The sequence below is a fragment of the Alligator sinensis genome, unplaced genomic scaffold (assembly GCF_000455745.1).
Source record: "Alligator sinensis unplaced genomic scaffold, ASM45574v1 scaffold874_1, whole genome shotgun sequence".
Lineage (NCBI taxonomy): Eukaryota > Metazoa > Chordata > Crocodylia > Alligatoridae > Alligator > Alligator sinensis.
The window spans coordinates 856,553-873,644 of NW_005842302.1; the positions used below are offsets into that span (position 1 = coordinate 856,553).

Sequence of the window (17,092 nt, forward strand, 5' to 3'; positions counted from 1 at the left end):
CACTAGTTTCAGGGTAAAAGTGTACAAAAAGTATTCTGGATGTTCCTAGCTGCCCTAAGCTATGACATTTGCTCCTTCTGAAGGGTCCCATTCTGTTATGATCACCTCACAATAATAAATCCTGTCTCTATGTGTTGTTTCTTGCAGGTAAACTATGACCACTTTGCTATTAGTGATTGTGTATTTGCGAGTCATCACTGCAGCCTTCTCTGTGGAGCTTTCAGGTACGTACAGGGGGTGAGACCACTGCTCGGTGCTGCACACAGTATCTAGCAAGCCAGCGTGTTGCAGATTGTGTCCCTCACAAAAAGCAACACCTTTTGTAACAAGCTTACCTCTGAGTTTATTCATTTCCCCCATAAGTAACAGGGGCCTTCTTTTTGGCCACTGCACTGCCTCACCATGTTGCTGCTGCTGTGCTCAGGAGAGGAAAAGATAGTTACAGCTCAAGTGCCTAAATTTTCAATACTACATCAGTTGAATAGTGTACTAAAATTAGGCCTGTGCAAATAAGGAATATTTGACTTGGATTCAGTTTCAGCCAATTCATAGGATAGTGATTCGATTTGGAGATTCAAATCACTGTCCCAAATCAATTCATCTCCAGAAGATTTGGTGCTGATTCAAAGAGATTTGGAGATTCAGCCATAGACTATAATGGGGAATCACTGAAATACCTATGCCTGTGTCATTCTTTGGCTGATTTGGATAAAAATTGCAGGGATGGTAACCCCTTCTGAGGGCATGATGTGTGCCAAGTTTCAAGGAGATAAGGAAACTGTACCTCAAAGGGCTGAAAGCTAAACTCATGTTGTGTGTGTGTTAAGGTAGATTTGGATGAAAACAGCAGGGATGGTAGCCCCTTCTGAGGGCGTGAGGCCTACCAAGTTTCAAGGAGATAGTGCAGGGGTTTCACTGCCAGGGAAAACACAGCTTTCTTTTTAAGAAGTGTGGAGGGGAAACAAGAACAAATATAAATTGAAAGAAATGGATTGGGTAGGGATAAATAGAGGAATTCTAGTTAGTAAGCTATATCCAATCCTTTCCAAGAACAGAAAGTAGCAGGAGACTGACTAGATAGGAAGCAAAGCTAATCCAGTACCTTTCAGATGCTGTTGCTCAGGCAGAAACAGCTCACACAAGGCACAGAAAGCCTGCAGACAAAGGCTTATGTGCTGTTTCTATGTCCCTCCCCCAGAGCACTGTGATTGGAAGGGGACTCAGGGAAAGATCACAGTCACTGGCCAGCTACAGATGTCAGTCATTCCCCCCCTGCTCCCCCTCCCTCTTCTCAGTTTCTGTTCCCCTGAAAGGCTGCCTTCCGAATCTCCAAATCTTTTCTGAATCTCTTCCAAATCGATTTAGAGGCTTCGAATCAATTCGGAGGTCTTTTTTCCTTCTTCTGATTCAATTCGGATTTGATGATTCAGCCTCCGAATTGGGACGAATCTTCTCCGAATCAAATCACAGGCCGAAGTTTTGCATACCCCTAACTAAAATTCTTTGAGAGCTACCAAGACTTGAGGGCCACTGTAGTCTTCAAACTTTATTTTACAGACTAAGAGTTGACAACCCACAGCCTAAGGACTGGATCCAGTCTTCCAAGCGATTTCATCCAGTCCATGAACCCAGATATCGGTGGTGTTTTGGTGGAAGGGCAATTCAGTGGCATTTCAGTAGCAGGGGGCTTCGGGGGTTGGGCTGCGTGGGAAGGGTAAAGTGGTAACAAGGGGGCTGCGTCAGAAGTGCTAGCTCACATGACCTTATTTCAGCCTGTCACTCCAAAACAGTGACTAACCTCTGCCTTAGATTGTACAGTCATATACTGGAAACTTGTGGGAGCAGTTTATAAAATAGAGGCTACTTTGTAAATGTTGGTGGTTATGGCAGGTGGGTGTGATTAATTCATCTTCCATTTTCTTCTCACAATCTTTGGGCTGGCAGACAATGGTGATGGACTGGAAGTGAGGATACCTGAACAGTCTCCTCTGAAAGTTGTGCTGGGAAACTCTCTGATTATCCCCTGCTACTTCAGTGACCCAATAGATTATGATACCATCTCTCCTCTGACCCCAAGAATCAAATGGAGCAGACTCTCTGATGGGAAGGAAGTAGTCTTGCTAGTGGCCACAGATGGGAAAGTTCGAATCAACACTGAGTACAAGGAGGTGATATCTATGCCCAATTATCCTGCCATCCCCACTGATGCCAGCTTGGAAATCAAGGCATTAAGGTCCAATGACAGTGGGATTTATCGCTGTGGAGTGATGCATGGTATCGAGGACAGACAGGACACAATTGAGGTCATAGTGAAAGGTGAGATCCTGCTCCAGTACTGCGTTTGGGAAATAGAGCTGATAGGCTGATTTGGTTAGGCAGAAAGGAGAAGGGCGCAATATGTTTGCAAAGGGTGTGACTCTTTTGGGAAGCCCTTATGTCTTGATTATATCAGGATCAGAGTGAGTCATCATCAAGCAGCTAAGCAGGAGTGAAACAGGCTGGACTAGTGGTTTATCCTAAAGTGGACAGGGACTGGAATACCAGGCTAAATAGATGAACGAAGTAATTCTGTGTGGCAGAACTAGCTGGACCACTACTCTGGGCAGCTGACAGGATCAATGCTGGACAAAATGGGCTACTGGTCTGAAGAGGTACAGCAAGAAACCAGAGTGTAAGGACTATTAGTCTCACCTGCCTTGCTAGGAGATATGGTACTAAGTAGAGACAACTGGTCTTTTCTGAAAGAACATATAAATTCTTTTCCAGAAACATACAAGTAGCTGTATGTTGCCTCATACTCAGGTAGTAGTCCACGATAACCCTTATATCCTTTTCTGCAGGTTAGATAAACACTTTTCCTGGAATGGTTTAGACAGGGATGACCCTGATTTGATCAGGGGGTTTGAGTCACTGACATCCTGAAGTCCCTTCCAGACCTGTTCTTTCTGATTCTAATCCTTCCTATGCCAGGATGAGTATGCATACAGCCATTTTTTTTTTAATGGTCACCATCTATGGAAAAATAGAGCTTAAATATGATAGCAGTACATATGAAGGCTCCAGGCCTTCCTGTATATTTGTGCAATGTCCAGCACACCAGATATCTAGTGGGTAATGGGTGCTGGTATGCTAAGTGAGGAAAAATGGAATATGTTTAGGGAATACTGGGCCACCTGTGCAATAAAATGATGCATGGCTGATGCATTATTTTCCACATGCAATGTAATGCCTCTTTACTGGCTTGCTAAATCCTTTGAAAGGGAAGATGGTGAAGGGCGGATCATTCAGTGACTGATCTGTGCACATGTGTGTGTGTGCTGGCCAATGTGTTTTCCAGGAGTCGTGTTCCATTACAGAGCCATCTCCACCAGGTACACCTTGAACTTTGAGAAGGCAAAGCAGGCCTGTATTCAGAACAGTGCTGTCATCGCAACCCCCGAACAGCTGCAGGCTGCCTATGAAGATGGGTTTGAACAGTGTGATGCCGGCTGGCTGGCTGATCAGACTGTCAGGTAATTAGCTGAAGATGGCAAAGGAGGGCACTGAAAGGGGAAGGAAAGGGGTATACAGCCAGAAGGACTGCCACAGCTAGGTCACTGGTTCAAACCCAGTCTCTGTTTAATTGTAACCAGCAAAGGTTACACTCCTTTATTCACCTGGTGTGACATGAGCTGGTGGATCTCAATCCATTTCCCAGCGGTTAAGTATCCCCAAGAGGAAACTACTTCCATTGCTGGTTTGCTTGGCAATCGTTGCTTAAGACCTAAGGACTGAATGTCTCACAGCTGAGAACGGTGGTTTAGTTACAGTCCATGCAAACTGCTTCCTGTGCCAAGCTCAGCAGATATGGCTACATCTTGAACACATCAATTAGGGCATCAGGGAAGCCTGAAAACTAGCTCCTCTCTCTGCACTAGTGTCTTTGGTGAATGGCTGGATGATCCTCCCCTTTCACCTTATCATGCTCAGGTATGAGAAAGACTAGGCCTCCTTCTTCCTCTTTCCTTGTCCAGGAAAAACTGAAAGGTTTTGGTCTGCCTTTGCTAAACACCCCATATAAAGAGATCTTTAGATTCTAGTTCTGATTCTCTACCACCTGTTTCAGCTCATCCCAATGGCCTTCCACCGCCCAACATTGCAACAGAACCCCCCCCCCAGTGATGTCTGTTTACTCACTGGGCATTTCCCGTGCACTCTCTCTCTCAGGTACCCTATCCATTTCCCTCGGGAGCGTTGCTATGGTGACAAAGATGAGTTTCCTGGCGTGAGAACTTACGGCGTTCGAGAGACTGACGAAACATATGACGTCTATTGTTATGCAGAAGAAATAAAAGGTGGTCTTTGGTTTCTCAATAATTCCACAAAGGGACAGGATGGCTAGACCTTGCATATCCTTATGACAGATAATAATAGAGCCAAAAGGGCCGGAGATGAGATAAATTGGGGGTGGAAGAGCCCTTGTTGACACTGGATTATCCCCACTATCCTCTCTGGTTTTAAATAACTAAGTTAATGGGGCTCCCATGACTACTTTAGGAGGCTATTCCACTGTCTTACTGCTCAGACTTAATTATCAAACCTAAAAGGATCCATGTCATACTGTCCTCCTATAACGTATGTCCCCTTGTTTCACCTTTGAATATTCATCCCACCTTTTTGCCACTTGTAGATAGGTATGTCACCCCCAGAGTTGTCACTTATGCAAGTCATACATAGGCAGCTCTTTTTATCTTTCCTCCCAATGACCAGCTTCCAAGAACAAAAGGACAAGGGTTGGGAGAATTGGGTGATGTTAGAATTAAGCCTCAAGGCAAATCATTGACTTTATGAATTGTGATTAATGCAGGTCAAGTCTTCTATGCCACTTCCCCAGCGAAGTTTACTTTCCAGGAAGCTGCAGAGAAATGCCACAGTCTTGGAGCCCGTTTGGCCACCACAGGAGAGCTGTACCTTGCCTGGAAGGGTGGCATGGATGTGTGCAGTGCAGGCTGGCTGGCAGACCAAAGCGTTAGGTACCCCATCTCCAAGGCACGTCCAAACTGCGGTGGGAACCTGGTGGGGGTGCGGACAGTATACCTGTATGTCAATCAGACTGGGTACCCTCACCCCCATACTCGCTATGATGCCATCTGCTACACAGGTGAGTGCCCTGAGTGCGCTGACTTGAGTACAGTGCATCCATTGGTGTTAGTAAGCAGCAAATGCCAAGAGCCAGAGGCAGTGCTTCCCAGCCAGAGCTGAATTATCACAGACCTGTGAATTAGAAATACAACCCCCTGCCCCTTGTTCTGCCCCATGCATCTAGTATGTGACTGCTTGGCACAGTCTGTTCTCCGGTGTTTTGTCTATCCCAATTTTAAGTGATGAGACTTCTCTAGTTTCCCTTGGAAGACTATTCCATAGTCTCATCTATGAAAAACAATTAATTAAATAAATATCTGAACATCTTCTTGTGCTTTAAGCAAGGTAACTAATATTCTCCCGCAGAGAGAAGCATGTGCAGAGGGGTGTTGTTTCATATGGATTTTTTTTAATACAGGCTGCTATTTATTTTGGAAAAGGCAAGATCAAGGCCTTACAAATGAAGCAGAAAGTTGTGTGGTTTATGGTGATCTTATTTCCAAGGGATATTTACTTCAGAGACTTAGATCAATCCCCCAGAAAAGCTTTAGTTCTGCATAGAGAGCTCCATTGTGCCAGAGAAGCATACAATAATTCCCCGGCACCAGAGACATATATCTTTTATACATCTTAGGACCAGGACATGAAGAACCTTAAAGATAAGGACCAAGAGTTTAAGATCATTTAAATTTCTATGGAAAGCCAGTGTAGGAAGAAGAGTACAGATCTAAGGTGATTAAAATGGCCAGTGCTGCAGAGGAGCCTTGTTCTGTATTTTCTGGCATCCTCTAAGTGCTGAAGGCTTCCTGGCTATGTGTAGAGAAGATAAGAGGTGACAAAGGTGTGAATAAGAGAGGCCCAGTCACCATCTGCCAGGATGGGATAGAAATAAGATGGTTGAAATCCTTACTCATAGGTGTTGATATGTGAGAGCTTTGCCTAAGTGAGGGATGAAAAGTGCTCCTAAACTGCAAGCTGAATTGTGGGTATGCATCTTCATCATGAAGTCTCAGGACCTCCTCATCAACTGCCCCCTGGTCTTGGCCAAAGAAACCATTTATGTAACCAGGAAAAGGAAGCTCTACAGGGGGTACTCTGCGATTGGGGGATCTATATCCTATCCTTAGTTATCTCACGTCTCTGGACAGAGTCCTTCTGTGGGGCGTCCACTGGCGCTCTAAATGTCTTCAAAGAGCAGTGGGCACTGCTGGGGGTTCTCTGTTTGGTGTCTGGATCCCTCATTTTGAACACTTGACATTTCCTTCCCTGTTTTTCCCATGAGTTATTCCAGGCATTCAGTGTAGACCTGGATATGTGGCCTTCCCTCTCCAGTAACAGGAGTTTTAGCTCTAGGGTGTAAGCAGGGAATGAGGGGAACATGACTCAAGCACATCCCCATTCTCATCATCATCATCATCATCATCATCATGTCATACTGCAAACACTTGAGTCCTCTCATTTGACCTGTTCACCTAGTGGCTGCATGTAGATGTAGGAAAGGACCAAGGAGAGAAGTGACCTGAGTGGGACTCCGGGAGTGAGAGGTTTCATGGTAGTATTAATTGTCTTTTTCTGTCTTCACTCCCTGGCTCAAATTTTCTGTGCATCATTACCAAAGTGTCCGTGCTTTCTTCCTCCTGTTTGGGGCTTTATATTTTAAATTCCTGGCTGCAGGCACTAGAGGTCACTAAAGACTACAATAATCGCAGGCTACCCCAGAGTTTCAGGGTTAGGAGGAGTACACAAAGGAGGTGGAAAGGGAGGGCTGACTGCCTATCGCAGGGTCAGCAATGTTTTGGGGGAGAGTGCCAAAAACACCAGCAATCTCAAGTTGTAAGATGTTGCTATGCCTGGGGCAGATGCTGGGGGAGCCACAAGAGGCCTGATCCTTGTTGCGGCATCACAGCCCTGGCCCCCTCCCTGCCATCAGCCCGAGGCATGCATATCAAGCAAAATGCCTCCATGTGCCACGCTCCAGCATGCATGCAGGGGGTTGTCTACCCCAGCCTAACCCATGTGAGAGCTATAGAGCATACAGGAACTGAAACAGGGATTTACCCTTTAAGTCAGTGAAAATACTCTGGGTTGTGGGAGATTGTAGGGCCCCAGTGGGGAAATGGTTGGTATTTTACTTTTGAAAATACAAAGATTATCCCTCCAGACAAGTGCAGCTGCTAGGTATATTCCAACCAATGCGAGGTAGGCCAGTGCCAGGTGTGACAAGTCAGTTTTCAAGATGGAAGAGCTGCCGGATGGTCCACAGGCCATCTGCTCACATGACCTCTCTCTCATCACAGTAGCATCTCCCCTTATAACATCTGTACACCCACTCCATCATGTACCCTTGCTGCTATCACATCATCTTCTCCTTCTCCCCTTACACCCACCCCTTGATCCACAGCCCCACACCCATCCAATCAGCCATCTCCTGTCAAAGCATCTGCACTCCCAACCCCTCTCTTGAGAGCATCCAGAAACAAATATATTCCATTAAGCCTGACTCTAGTAGACTGTCCCTTGCAGTGGTCAGTAAAGAACACATTGTCTCTTGATATAGGTGAGGACTTTGAAGGTTTGGTCCCGGAGAATTTCACCGACGAAACAGCAGGTGAATTGGGCAGTGCCTTCACCATCCAAACTGTCACTCGAACTGAAGTAGAGCTACCTCTCCCACACAATGTCACGGAGGAGGAGGCTCGTGGCAGCATTGCAACCCTGGGGCCAATTGACATTACACCCACTGCCTCAGAGCTGTATGAAGGCTTCACGGTGACACCTGGTCTTTTTGCCACCGGCATCACTGCTGAAACAGCTTTCACGGAGGCAGAGAACGTGACTGAAGAGGAAGCCACACCAGTGTGGGCCATTCCTGAAGAGGTCACCACCTGGGCACTGGAGACTTTCTACACCAGCGAGGCACCAGAGGTGAGCTCGGTGGAGGAGGCCTTGGGGGTGACTGCCACCCCAGAACTAGAGTCTGCCTCAGCATTTACAGTGGAAGAACAGATTGTGCAGGTGACAGCCGCTCCTGACATCGCACTCATTCCTGAGCAGCCCATTTCTCCCACCGGTAAGTCACAGGGATAACAAGAAACCTCAAGATCCATTTCCTGGTGGGCTGGCCACACAGCTGCTTCAGCTGACAAAACCTAAGTACTGCCCACCTAGAAAGGAGGAGATCAGATCTGGGCATACCCTACCCAGCCCAGCCTTTCCTTTGCCTCAAACACCAGGTAGCAAGATGTGTCCCTGTCCTCCCCTCTGTGCATGAAACAGGAGTAGTGAGGAGGAGACTGAAGGGCACCTCATGTTATCACAGAACAGCCCCAGTCATTTGGTGCTCAGACTACATTGTCACACTCCAAAATCCTGTGTGCAGCCCTCCTCAGCCACTGAATCATCTGCTTTGTAGGAAGAATAGGAGAGCCCTGGGATATCCCCATCTTTACTAAAAGCAGATTCCAGTAAATAGTGTTTCAATTGAATAGTTTCAGCAGACATTGCTCCTACCAGGCTGGTTTTGAAGGTTCTTCCAGCATGTGCATCTGGGGTGGGAGAGGGTCTCTGAGTCTGTGTCTCACTGCTGTCTTGCTTTTCCCACCAGGTGTTGTATTTCATTACCGACCGGCCACCAACAGATATTCCCTCAATTTCGTCCAAGCCCAACAGGCCTGCCTGGATAACAATGCTGTCATTGCTACTCCCGAACAGCTGCAGGCGGCCTATGAGGCTGGCTTTGATCAATGTGATGCTGGCTGGCTGCGGGACCAGACAGTCAGGTAAGATCAGGTCAGGTCAAGTGAAGACACCCTTGAAAGAAATATTCAGCAACTAGACTGAGCCTTCTGGGTTTGGGAAGGGGTTCTCTCAAACGAGCCCTTTAGCTCCATTTACAACAGGATCCAGCTACCTGAAACAGAGGAAAATACAATTCAGTCTGCAGCATAATGTGCTCTTGAACTGTGAATGCATCCCCATATGTGTCAGGACTCGTAGTAGACACGATATCTTTTATTAGACCAACAAGATTTTTGCAAAAAAAATTCTTTAATTGCAAGTTTTCGGACACAAATACCCTTCATCAGGCATATGTGTTGCATTTCCCTCTTTTGTGGAGTGTTCACCGCAAGTTTCCAAACCATACTCAAGACTTTTGGCACCTCCAAATGCTAACGGTCCCTGCTGCTGCTGTTATTAATCAGTGGGGAATTTACTTCCCTTTCCCTTGAGCATGCTCCTTGAATCCTGAGACATTCAGGATCCTCACTGAGGAGCTCGCTTTCTTTTCCCTTTGAAAGATATCCCATTGTGACTCCACGGAGCAGATGTGTAGGAGACAAGGACAGCTCCCCAGGCGTTCGGACATATGGCATGCGCCCAGCATCAGAGATGTATGACGTGTACTGTTACATTGACCGACTGAAGGGTATGTTCTGCATGTTCCTCTGAATATTTATGCTGGAGAAGGCAGAGAGGGGATATGCAGTAGGGCTGTGCGAAATGGCACCGTTCCATTTTGACTTGCATTTCGATGTTTCAACAGAACAGCATTTCGTTTCGAATTTTGTTTCGATTCAAAACCGCTGTTCTGTTTTGTTTTGTCAAAACAGTTTAGCTGTTTCAACATTTTGCCCATAGGCTATAATGGGGAAGCTTGAAACAGCCTATAACTATGTCATTTCTGGCCTTATTTGGATGAAGCTTGCAGGAATGGTAGCCCCTTATGAGGGCATGAAGCCTACCAAGTTTTAGGGAGATAGGTACAGGGGTTTGGGGGAAACTGCACCTCAAATCTTAAAAGTAAAACTCATATCACGTAACATGGGTGACACTGTGTGTGTTAAGGCGCAGCAGGGTGACAGCTGCAGGGATGGTAGCCCCTGCTGTGGCCATGAAGTCTGCCAGCTGTCAAGGATTTAGGTGCAGGGGGAGTCTGGGTTCTGGGGCCCTGCACCTCTGGCTGCTGACAGGCAAAACTCATGACATGGGTGACACTATGTGTGTTAAGGCACAGCAGGGTGAAAGCTGCAGGGATGGTAGCCCCTGCTGGGGCCATGAAGCCTGGCAGCTATCAAGGATTTAGGTGCAGGGCTTCTGGGTTCTGGGGCCCTGCACCTCTAGCTGCTAACAAGCAAAACTTGTGACATGGGTGGGTGACACTGTGTGTGTGTTCAGGTGCGCCCTCACTCAACTGACACTAAGGCAGAAAGCAGGGCAGTTCAAACAATGCTGCCTTTTATGCAGTTTTTCCATCCCTCCCCCAGAGCACTGGGATTGGAAGGGACCTCAGGGAAGGAAGACAGTCACTGACCAGCTACATAGTCAATAATGAGAGCACTCCTTCCCCCTCTTCCCCTTCCCTCTCCTTACTTTAGTTTCTGTTTCCCTGCAGGCAAACCCAGCTTGAGGTCCGAAACTTTTCAAAAACTTTGAAACGTTTCAACTTGCCTCATTTCACTTCAAGGCTGTTTTGAAGCTTTCTGTTTTGTTTCAATTTTGCTGTTTCGAGCTCAAAACAAGTCAAAACGGCATCAAAATGAAACTGCCGGCAAAATGTTGCGCACCCCTAGTATGCAGTTTGTGCAGGACGGTCTGATCTATCCATAGGAAATGAGACTCCTAGATGTTAAGAACTCTTGTTTTTTTCCCCTAGGTGAGGTGTTCTTTGCAACCCAGCCAGGCCAGTTCACCTTCCAAGAAGCCCGGGAATACTGTGAAAGCCAAAATTTCACCTTGGCCTCGACTGGACAACTCCAGGCTGCCTGGAAGCTGGGCCTAGATAGATGCCATGCCGGCTGGCTTGCCGATGGCAGCCTCCGATATCCTATTGTTACCCCACGTGCTGCATGTGGTGGAGACAAACCTGGAGTGAGGACCATCTACCTGAACCCTAACCAAACAGGATTTCCTGACCCACTGTCAAGGCACCACGCATACTGTTTCAGAGGTACCATCTACTCTTCCTAGAGTACAATGCCCAGGTCACAAGGAAAACGATGTCTTCTCTGGGAAGAGGACTTCATGAGGGCAATGGTTACGCTGTGGTTCTACTTTATACTAAATGGTGTTTACCACAAGTAGCTGTTTCTTGCCAAGACACACAGGGACAATAGATTGTTCTTTTATATTCATTTTATTGTCGTGGAAATGGAAAACTCAGGACAGACAAGACCCATTAAGTCTCATACAGTTTATACTTTTTTTAGTGTAGCTTAACCTCCTTGCCGTCAGTAATGAGAAATGTTAAATACTTAATTATAGCTATCTTTACATTGTTCTTCTGCTTGAGGCTATTTGAGGAGCAGCCTCAGGCACCTGAGAGAGAGAGAGGATATTCATAGAAATTCCTTTCAATATCTTTCTGTTCCAGCCCTGCCATCTCTGCAGGAAGTTGAAGGAGCTACCCCATTCTTTGAAGAAGATCTGATTGCAACCCAAGTGATCCCTGGAGTGGAGGAAGTGCCTTCTGGGGAAGAGACAACTGTGGAAACAGAGCTTGCCACTGGACCTGAAAATCAGACAGAATGGGGAGCAGAAGTCTTTCCAACTGACATATCATTGCTATCAGGTGGGTTACATTTCTCCTTGGGTGGTGGGTCACATCAGAGTGAGAAAATGTGGGACGGTGGCAATCGAGAAATACCATAACTTGTCCTCGTTAAGGCTTGTTAAGTAGAATCACTGTCTGAATCCAGCTGAGAAACAGAGCGATGAAGGAGAAAGTTCTGTGCTGCTCTCTTTATAAGAAGTTAATTTCTGACCCAAGAATCTACATTCATCTCACATGCACCTTTTAGCTGAGCTACTCTCTGAGCCCCGAAGCTCAAAAGAAGTTCACTCTTCTGAAACACACTGAGTGAAACCTAGTATTTTTCATGGATACTTCATTATTCACAGGCAACCCATGACAAACTGGACTTCTGGTAAAGGGAAAGGGTATTTTGAAAAGTAGATGGAAGTGTGGGCTCTGGTCACTTTAATTTACTTAGAGCAAATAAAACCACTTTGATTTACTTAGACTTTCTGCTGTAACCTGTGTGCACACAGTTACCACTAGTGTGACTGTAAATTTAATACACTGAGATTTAAACACACACATTTCTGGAAAACTTAGCCTACACATGCAATTTTTTTTTCTGAAGGTGATTCAGTGAACATCTTAAAACCAAACAAGCCACGCTCTCATAACAGAAACTCAAGTCAACCCTACAATAAAAAATCAGTGCAGGTAGCAGTTGTGATCTACCTTTCAGTAACACATGGATGTATGTATTAGAGAGAGAAATCAATCAAGAAACTAATTTCAGATTCTGACTTCCAAGAAGGACATAACTTGAAGCCAGAGACCAAAGCTTCCTCCAAACAGGGTGCCATGCCCTATCTGCAGAAACAGCAGTGGTTTCCACCTATGACTCTTGGACTAGGAGCTTTGTCCTAAAGGCCATCCTTTAGGGATTTCTGCTGTCATAGGAGGTTTTAAATTCCAGTGTTTTTCCAGTTATTTAAAAGATAATCTGCATTAACAAATGTTCTGGTAAGAAGGGAGATCTGGGAGGTGTGCAGAACTTTCTGCCCTTATCCTCATGGTCCATCATTTCATTTTATTAGATGTCAGTTTGGGAGCAAAATCAAACGGGATATTATTAATAGCTCTTTGAGACCAGTTTGTTAAATCTTTTTTTTTTCTGCTCGCTCTCTCTCTCTCCCTTCTTTTCCAGTGAGTCCATCTGTTTTCCCTCCTGTTAGTGCAATACCAGAAGAAACAAGTGCAGAGGCTTCTGTCAGTGGCGTGTCAGGGGACATCTCTGCATCTGGAGAGCCTCAAATCAGCGGTGAACCAACAATTTCAGGCTGGGTATCTGGAGCCCCAGATGTAAGCGGGGAACCAGCATCTGGAATTTTTGAACCTAGCGGAGAACCCTCAGGGATTGGAGAAAGTGGAATGCCATCTGCAGATCTGGATATCAGTGGCCTTCTTTCTGGAGAGAGTGGTCTCCCCTCGGGGGACGTAAGTGGAATGCCCCCAGTAATTATTGATGTCAGTGGTTTGCCTTCTGGAGAGGAAGACCTAGCAGTGTCTGCTTCTGGAATCCCAGACATCAGTGGGATGCCATCTGGAGAGGAAATCAGCGAGCTTCCAGAAATCAGTGGACTGCCTTCTGGATTTAGTGGAGAAGTCTCTGGTGTTGAACTAACCAGTGGCCTTCCATCTGGAGAGGAAAGTGGACTGCCATCTGGTATTCCTACTGTCTACATTGACCATACCACTTTGGTGGAAGTTGTAACAACTGCAGCAGAAAGGGAACAGGAAGGGAAAGGAGTAATTGGGGTCAGTGGTGAAGGAGACCTGTCAGGTTTACCCTCTGCTGAATGGGACATCAGTGGAAAAATCAGTGGGTTCCCCTCAGGAGCTGATATCAGCGGAGAACCCTCTGGCATACCTGATATCAGCGGAGCACCATCGGGAATACCTGATATCAGTGGGTTGCCCTCAGGAGTGGACATCAGCGGAATGCCCTCTGGGATACCTGATATCAGTGGATTACCTTCAGGAATTGATATCAGTGGAGCACCATCTGGGATACCTGACATAAGTGGTTTTGTTGACCTCAGTGGCCTGGTTTCTGGTGGTGATGAAAGTGGTGAGCCCTCAGGCATTACCTTTATAAATGCCAGTGTGGTTGAAGTAACAACCCCTTCCATTACAGAAGCAGAAGCAAAAGAGATTTTGGAAATCAGTGGATTGCCTTCGGGAGAGGAAGATATATCAGGCGCGGTATCTGGAATTTTAGATGTTAGTGGGTTGCCTTCAGGGCTAGTAGACTTCAGTGGGGATGTTTCGGGAATGCCTGAAATAAGTGGACTTCCAAGTGGAATACCCGACATCAGTGGAGAAATCTCTGGTGTTGAGGTCAGTAGTGGCCAGCCCTCTGGTGTTTATGATTATAGTGGGCTCCAGTCTGGCCTTCCCACTATCTCTCTTGTGGATACAACCTTGGTAGAAGTTGTAACACAGACATCTGTCGCACAGGAGGCAGGGGAAGGGCCATCTGGGGTGTTAGAAATTAGTGGACTTCCTTCAGGGGAAAGAGAAACATCTGGAGAAGTGTCTGGAATGGTGGATATTAGTGGCTTACCCTCAGGGACAGTAGACATCAGTGGGGAGCCATCAAGTGTTCCATATTTTAGTGGAGACATCTCTGGAGTCACAGACCTAAGTGGACTGACCTCAGCAGTGACTGAAGTTAGTGGGGAGGAATCAGGACTTCCAGAAGTGACATTAATTACTTCTGATCTAGAAGAAGTAGTGACAAAGCCAACAGTTTCACAGGAGCTAGGTGGAGAAACAGCTGTCACAGTCCCACATATCTTTGAAGCAAGTGGGGATGCTTCTGCATCTGGTGAAAGTAGTGCGGAAACATCTGCATTGCCTGAAATTAGTCCAGAAACATCAACAGCTTATGAAATCAGTGGTGAAACATCAGCATTCCCTGAAGCTGCCACAGAATCATCAACAGCTCGTGAAATCAGTGGCGAAACATCAGCATTGCCCGAAATCAGCATTGAGACTTCAACAGTTCATGAAACCGGTGGTGAAACATCTGCATTCCCTGAAATTAGCATAGAAACTTCAACTGTTCATGAAACCAGCGGTGAAACATCTGCATTGCCTGAAATTCACATAGAAACTGCTACAGTTCAGGAAGCCAGTGGTGAAACATCAGCATTGCCCGAAATTAGCATAGAAACTGCCACCGTTGGTGGAACCAGTGGTGAAACATCAGCATTGCCCGAAATTAGCATAGAAACTGCCACCGTTGGTGGAACCAGTGATGAAACATCAGCATTGCCCGAAATTAGTATAGAAGCTGCTACAGTTGGTGAAACCAGTGATGAAACATCAGCATTGCCCGAAATTAGTATAGAAGCTGCTACAGTTGGTGAAACCAGTGATGAAACATCAGCATTGCCCGAAATTAGTATAGAAGCTGCTACAGTTGGTGAAACCAGTGATGAAACATCAGCATTGCCTGAAATTAGCATAGAAACTGCTACAGTTGGTGGAACCAGTGATGAAACATCAGCATTGCCTGAAATTAGTATAGAAGCTGCTACAGTTGGTGGAACCAGTGATGAAACATCAGCATTGCCTGAAATTAGTATAGAAGCTGCTACAATTGGTGAAACCAGTGATGAAACATCAGCATTGTCCGAAATTAGTATAGAAACCGCTACAGCTGGTGGAACCAGTGATGAAACATCAGCATTGCCCGAAATTAGCATAGAAACTGCTACTGTTCATGAAACCAGCAGTGAAACATCCACATTCCCTGAAACTAGCACTGACACATCTGGCATATCTTTGGTCAGTGGCGAATCTTCTGGAACACCTGAAGAGAGGAGGGAAATTTCTACGGATACTTCAGGAACACATACACACACAATCCCAGACATCTCAGGAGAAACCTCTGCCCCAGACATTGTAATCAGTACCAGTATTCCAGATGTTGAATTAACACAAGAGCCCAAGGGTCCTGAAGAGGCCCAGCTTGAAATAGAGTCCTCTACTCCTATGGTGTCAGGACAAGAGACAGAAACAGCTGCTGTTCTAGAAACTCTACTGATATCACCCACTGCCACTGCTATCCTGCCTCAAGTTTCACAAGAAGCAACAGATGTTCCAAGGCTCACTGCAGAAGGTACTGTTAAAAATGTATGTTGTTCTTCCAGTGTGCCTCCACAGATGTGCTGACTTCTCTTTTATAAAAGGGGATTTGGGGGTTCTATATAGCAACATAATGTAATAAATATAATGAATTATTACATTAAGGAATGTAATAAAAAGGTAATTAACTTACCTAATTAAGTTGTAGATGAGGCTTGCCAAGCTAGATCAAATCATTGGGCCATCAAGCCCAGCATCCTAGATTTCTCCCAGCAACTGATGATGCTTCAGAGGAAGGTAGAATTGTGCAGCTCTGCCCATGGCAGCAGGGTGAGGGGATACTCCTTTCTCATGCCTGCAGTAGAACATGCCCTGAAATAGGAATATTCAATTGCTTCTATTTAATAAACAAGCACAGCAATCAGTTTTATAATTGGCATCACAGTTTTCTCATAAATCTCTCCCTGGTGTTTGTGTCTGACCTTCTGTATACTCAACCGAAATAAAGTAACCTGAAATCAAAGATAACAGCAGATTAATATAGTAACGGCAGAGTGCAAAAGCACTGAGATATAGATAGCTGGCATCTCTGCATACTGTGTCCAGTACTGTGTCCAGTTTTGGGCCCCACACTTCAAGAAGGATGTGGGCAGATTGGTGAGAGTCCAGGGCAAAGTGACAAAAATGATTTGGAGCCTAGGAAGCAAGACTTAAGAGGGAAGGCTGAAAGAACTCGAGATATTTAGTTTGGAGAAGAGTGAACTGAGGGGAGATTTGATAACAGTCTTCAAGTGCCTGAGGGGCAATTATAAAGAGGATGGAGATGGGCCCTTCTCTGTGGCCATAGGGGATGGGACTAGCAGCAATGGCTTCAAGCTACAGTAAGGAAAATTTAGGTTGGAGATTAGAAAGAACTTTCCGACTATCTAGATCAGGGGTAGGCAACGTTTTTTGGCTGGAGTGCCGAAAAAAATGCAATGTCTACCTTGGAAGGTGCTGGAGTGCCGACATGCTGGAACCTGGAGCAGCTGTTTGCCACCTCCCAGCTGCAGCCGGCCCATGGAGCCCAGTCTGCTTGCAGCAGGGCTTGCAGCCTTCCAGCTTCCTGCTGGGAGCAGCCTGGACTCCGTGGCTGGCAGCAGCTGCTTAGAGCCCAGCTGGTGGTGGTATGCCGAGCAAAATGGCCTTGCGTGCCATGTTCGGCACGCGTGCCGAGGGTTTCATAGTTTCATAGTAGCTAGGGTCAGGAGGGACCTGAACAGATCATCTAGCCTGACCGCCTGCCGCAGGCAGGGGTGAAGTGTG

General features: G+C 46.1%; 1 protein-coding gene across 1 annotated transcript in view; it reads left to right on the plus strand.

The window, feature by feature from the left end:
• The window catches only part of ACAN (aggrecan), a 78,392-nt gene that overhangs the window by 36,220 nt on the left and 25,080 nt on the right, over positions 1–17,092 (plus strand). Inside the window, exons 2-12 of the mRNA XM_014522102.2 lie at positions 148–224; positions 1,945–2,316; positions 3,338–3,512; positions 4,207–4,334; positions 4,847–5,140; positions 7,679–8,191; positions 8,726–8,900; positions 9,420–9,547; positions 10,775–11,068; positions 11,492–11,689; positions 12,840–15,821. Of these exons, the coding sequence (XP_014377588.1) occupies positions 155–224; positions 1,945–2,316; positions 3,338–3,512; positions 4,207–4,334; positions 4,847–5,140; positions 7,679–8,191; positions 8,726–8,900; positions 9,420–9,547; positions 10,775–11,068; positions 11,492–11,689; positions 12,840–15,821 (5,329 nt within the window). The 5' untranslated portion in view covers positions 148–154. The remainder of the gene's footprint in view (positions 1–147; positions 225–1,944; positions 2,317–3,337; positions 3,513–4,206; positions 4,335–4,846; positions 5,141–7,678; positions 8,192–8,725; positions 8,901–9,419; positions 9,548–10,774; positions 11,069–11,491; positions 11,690–12,839; positions 15,822–17,092) is intronic.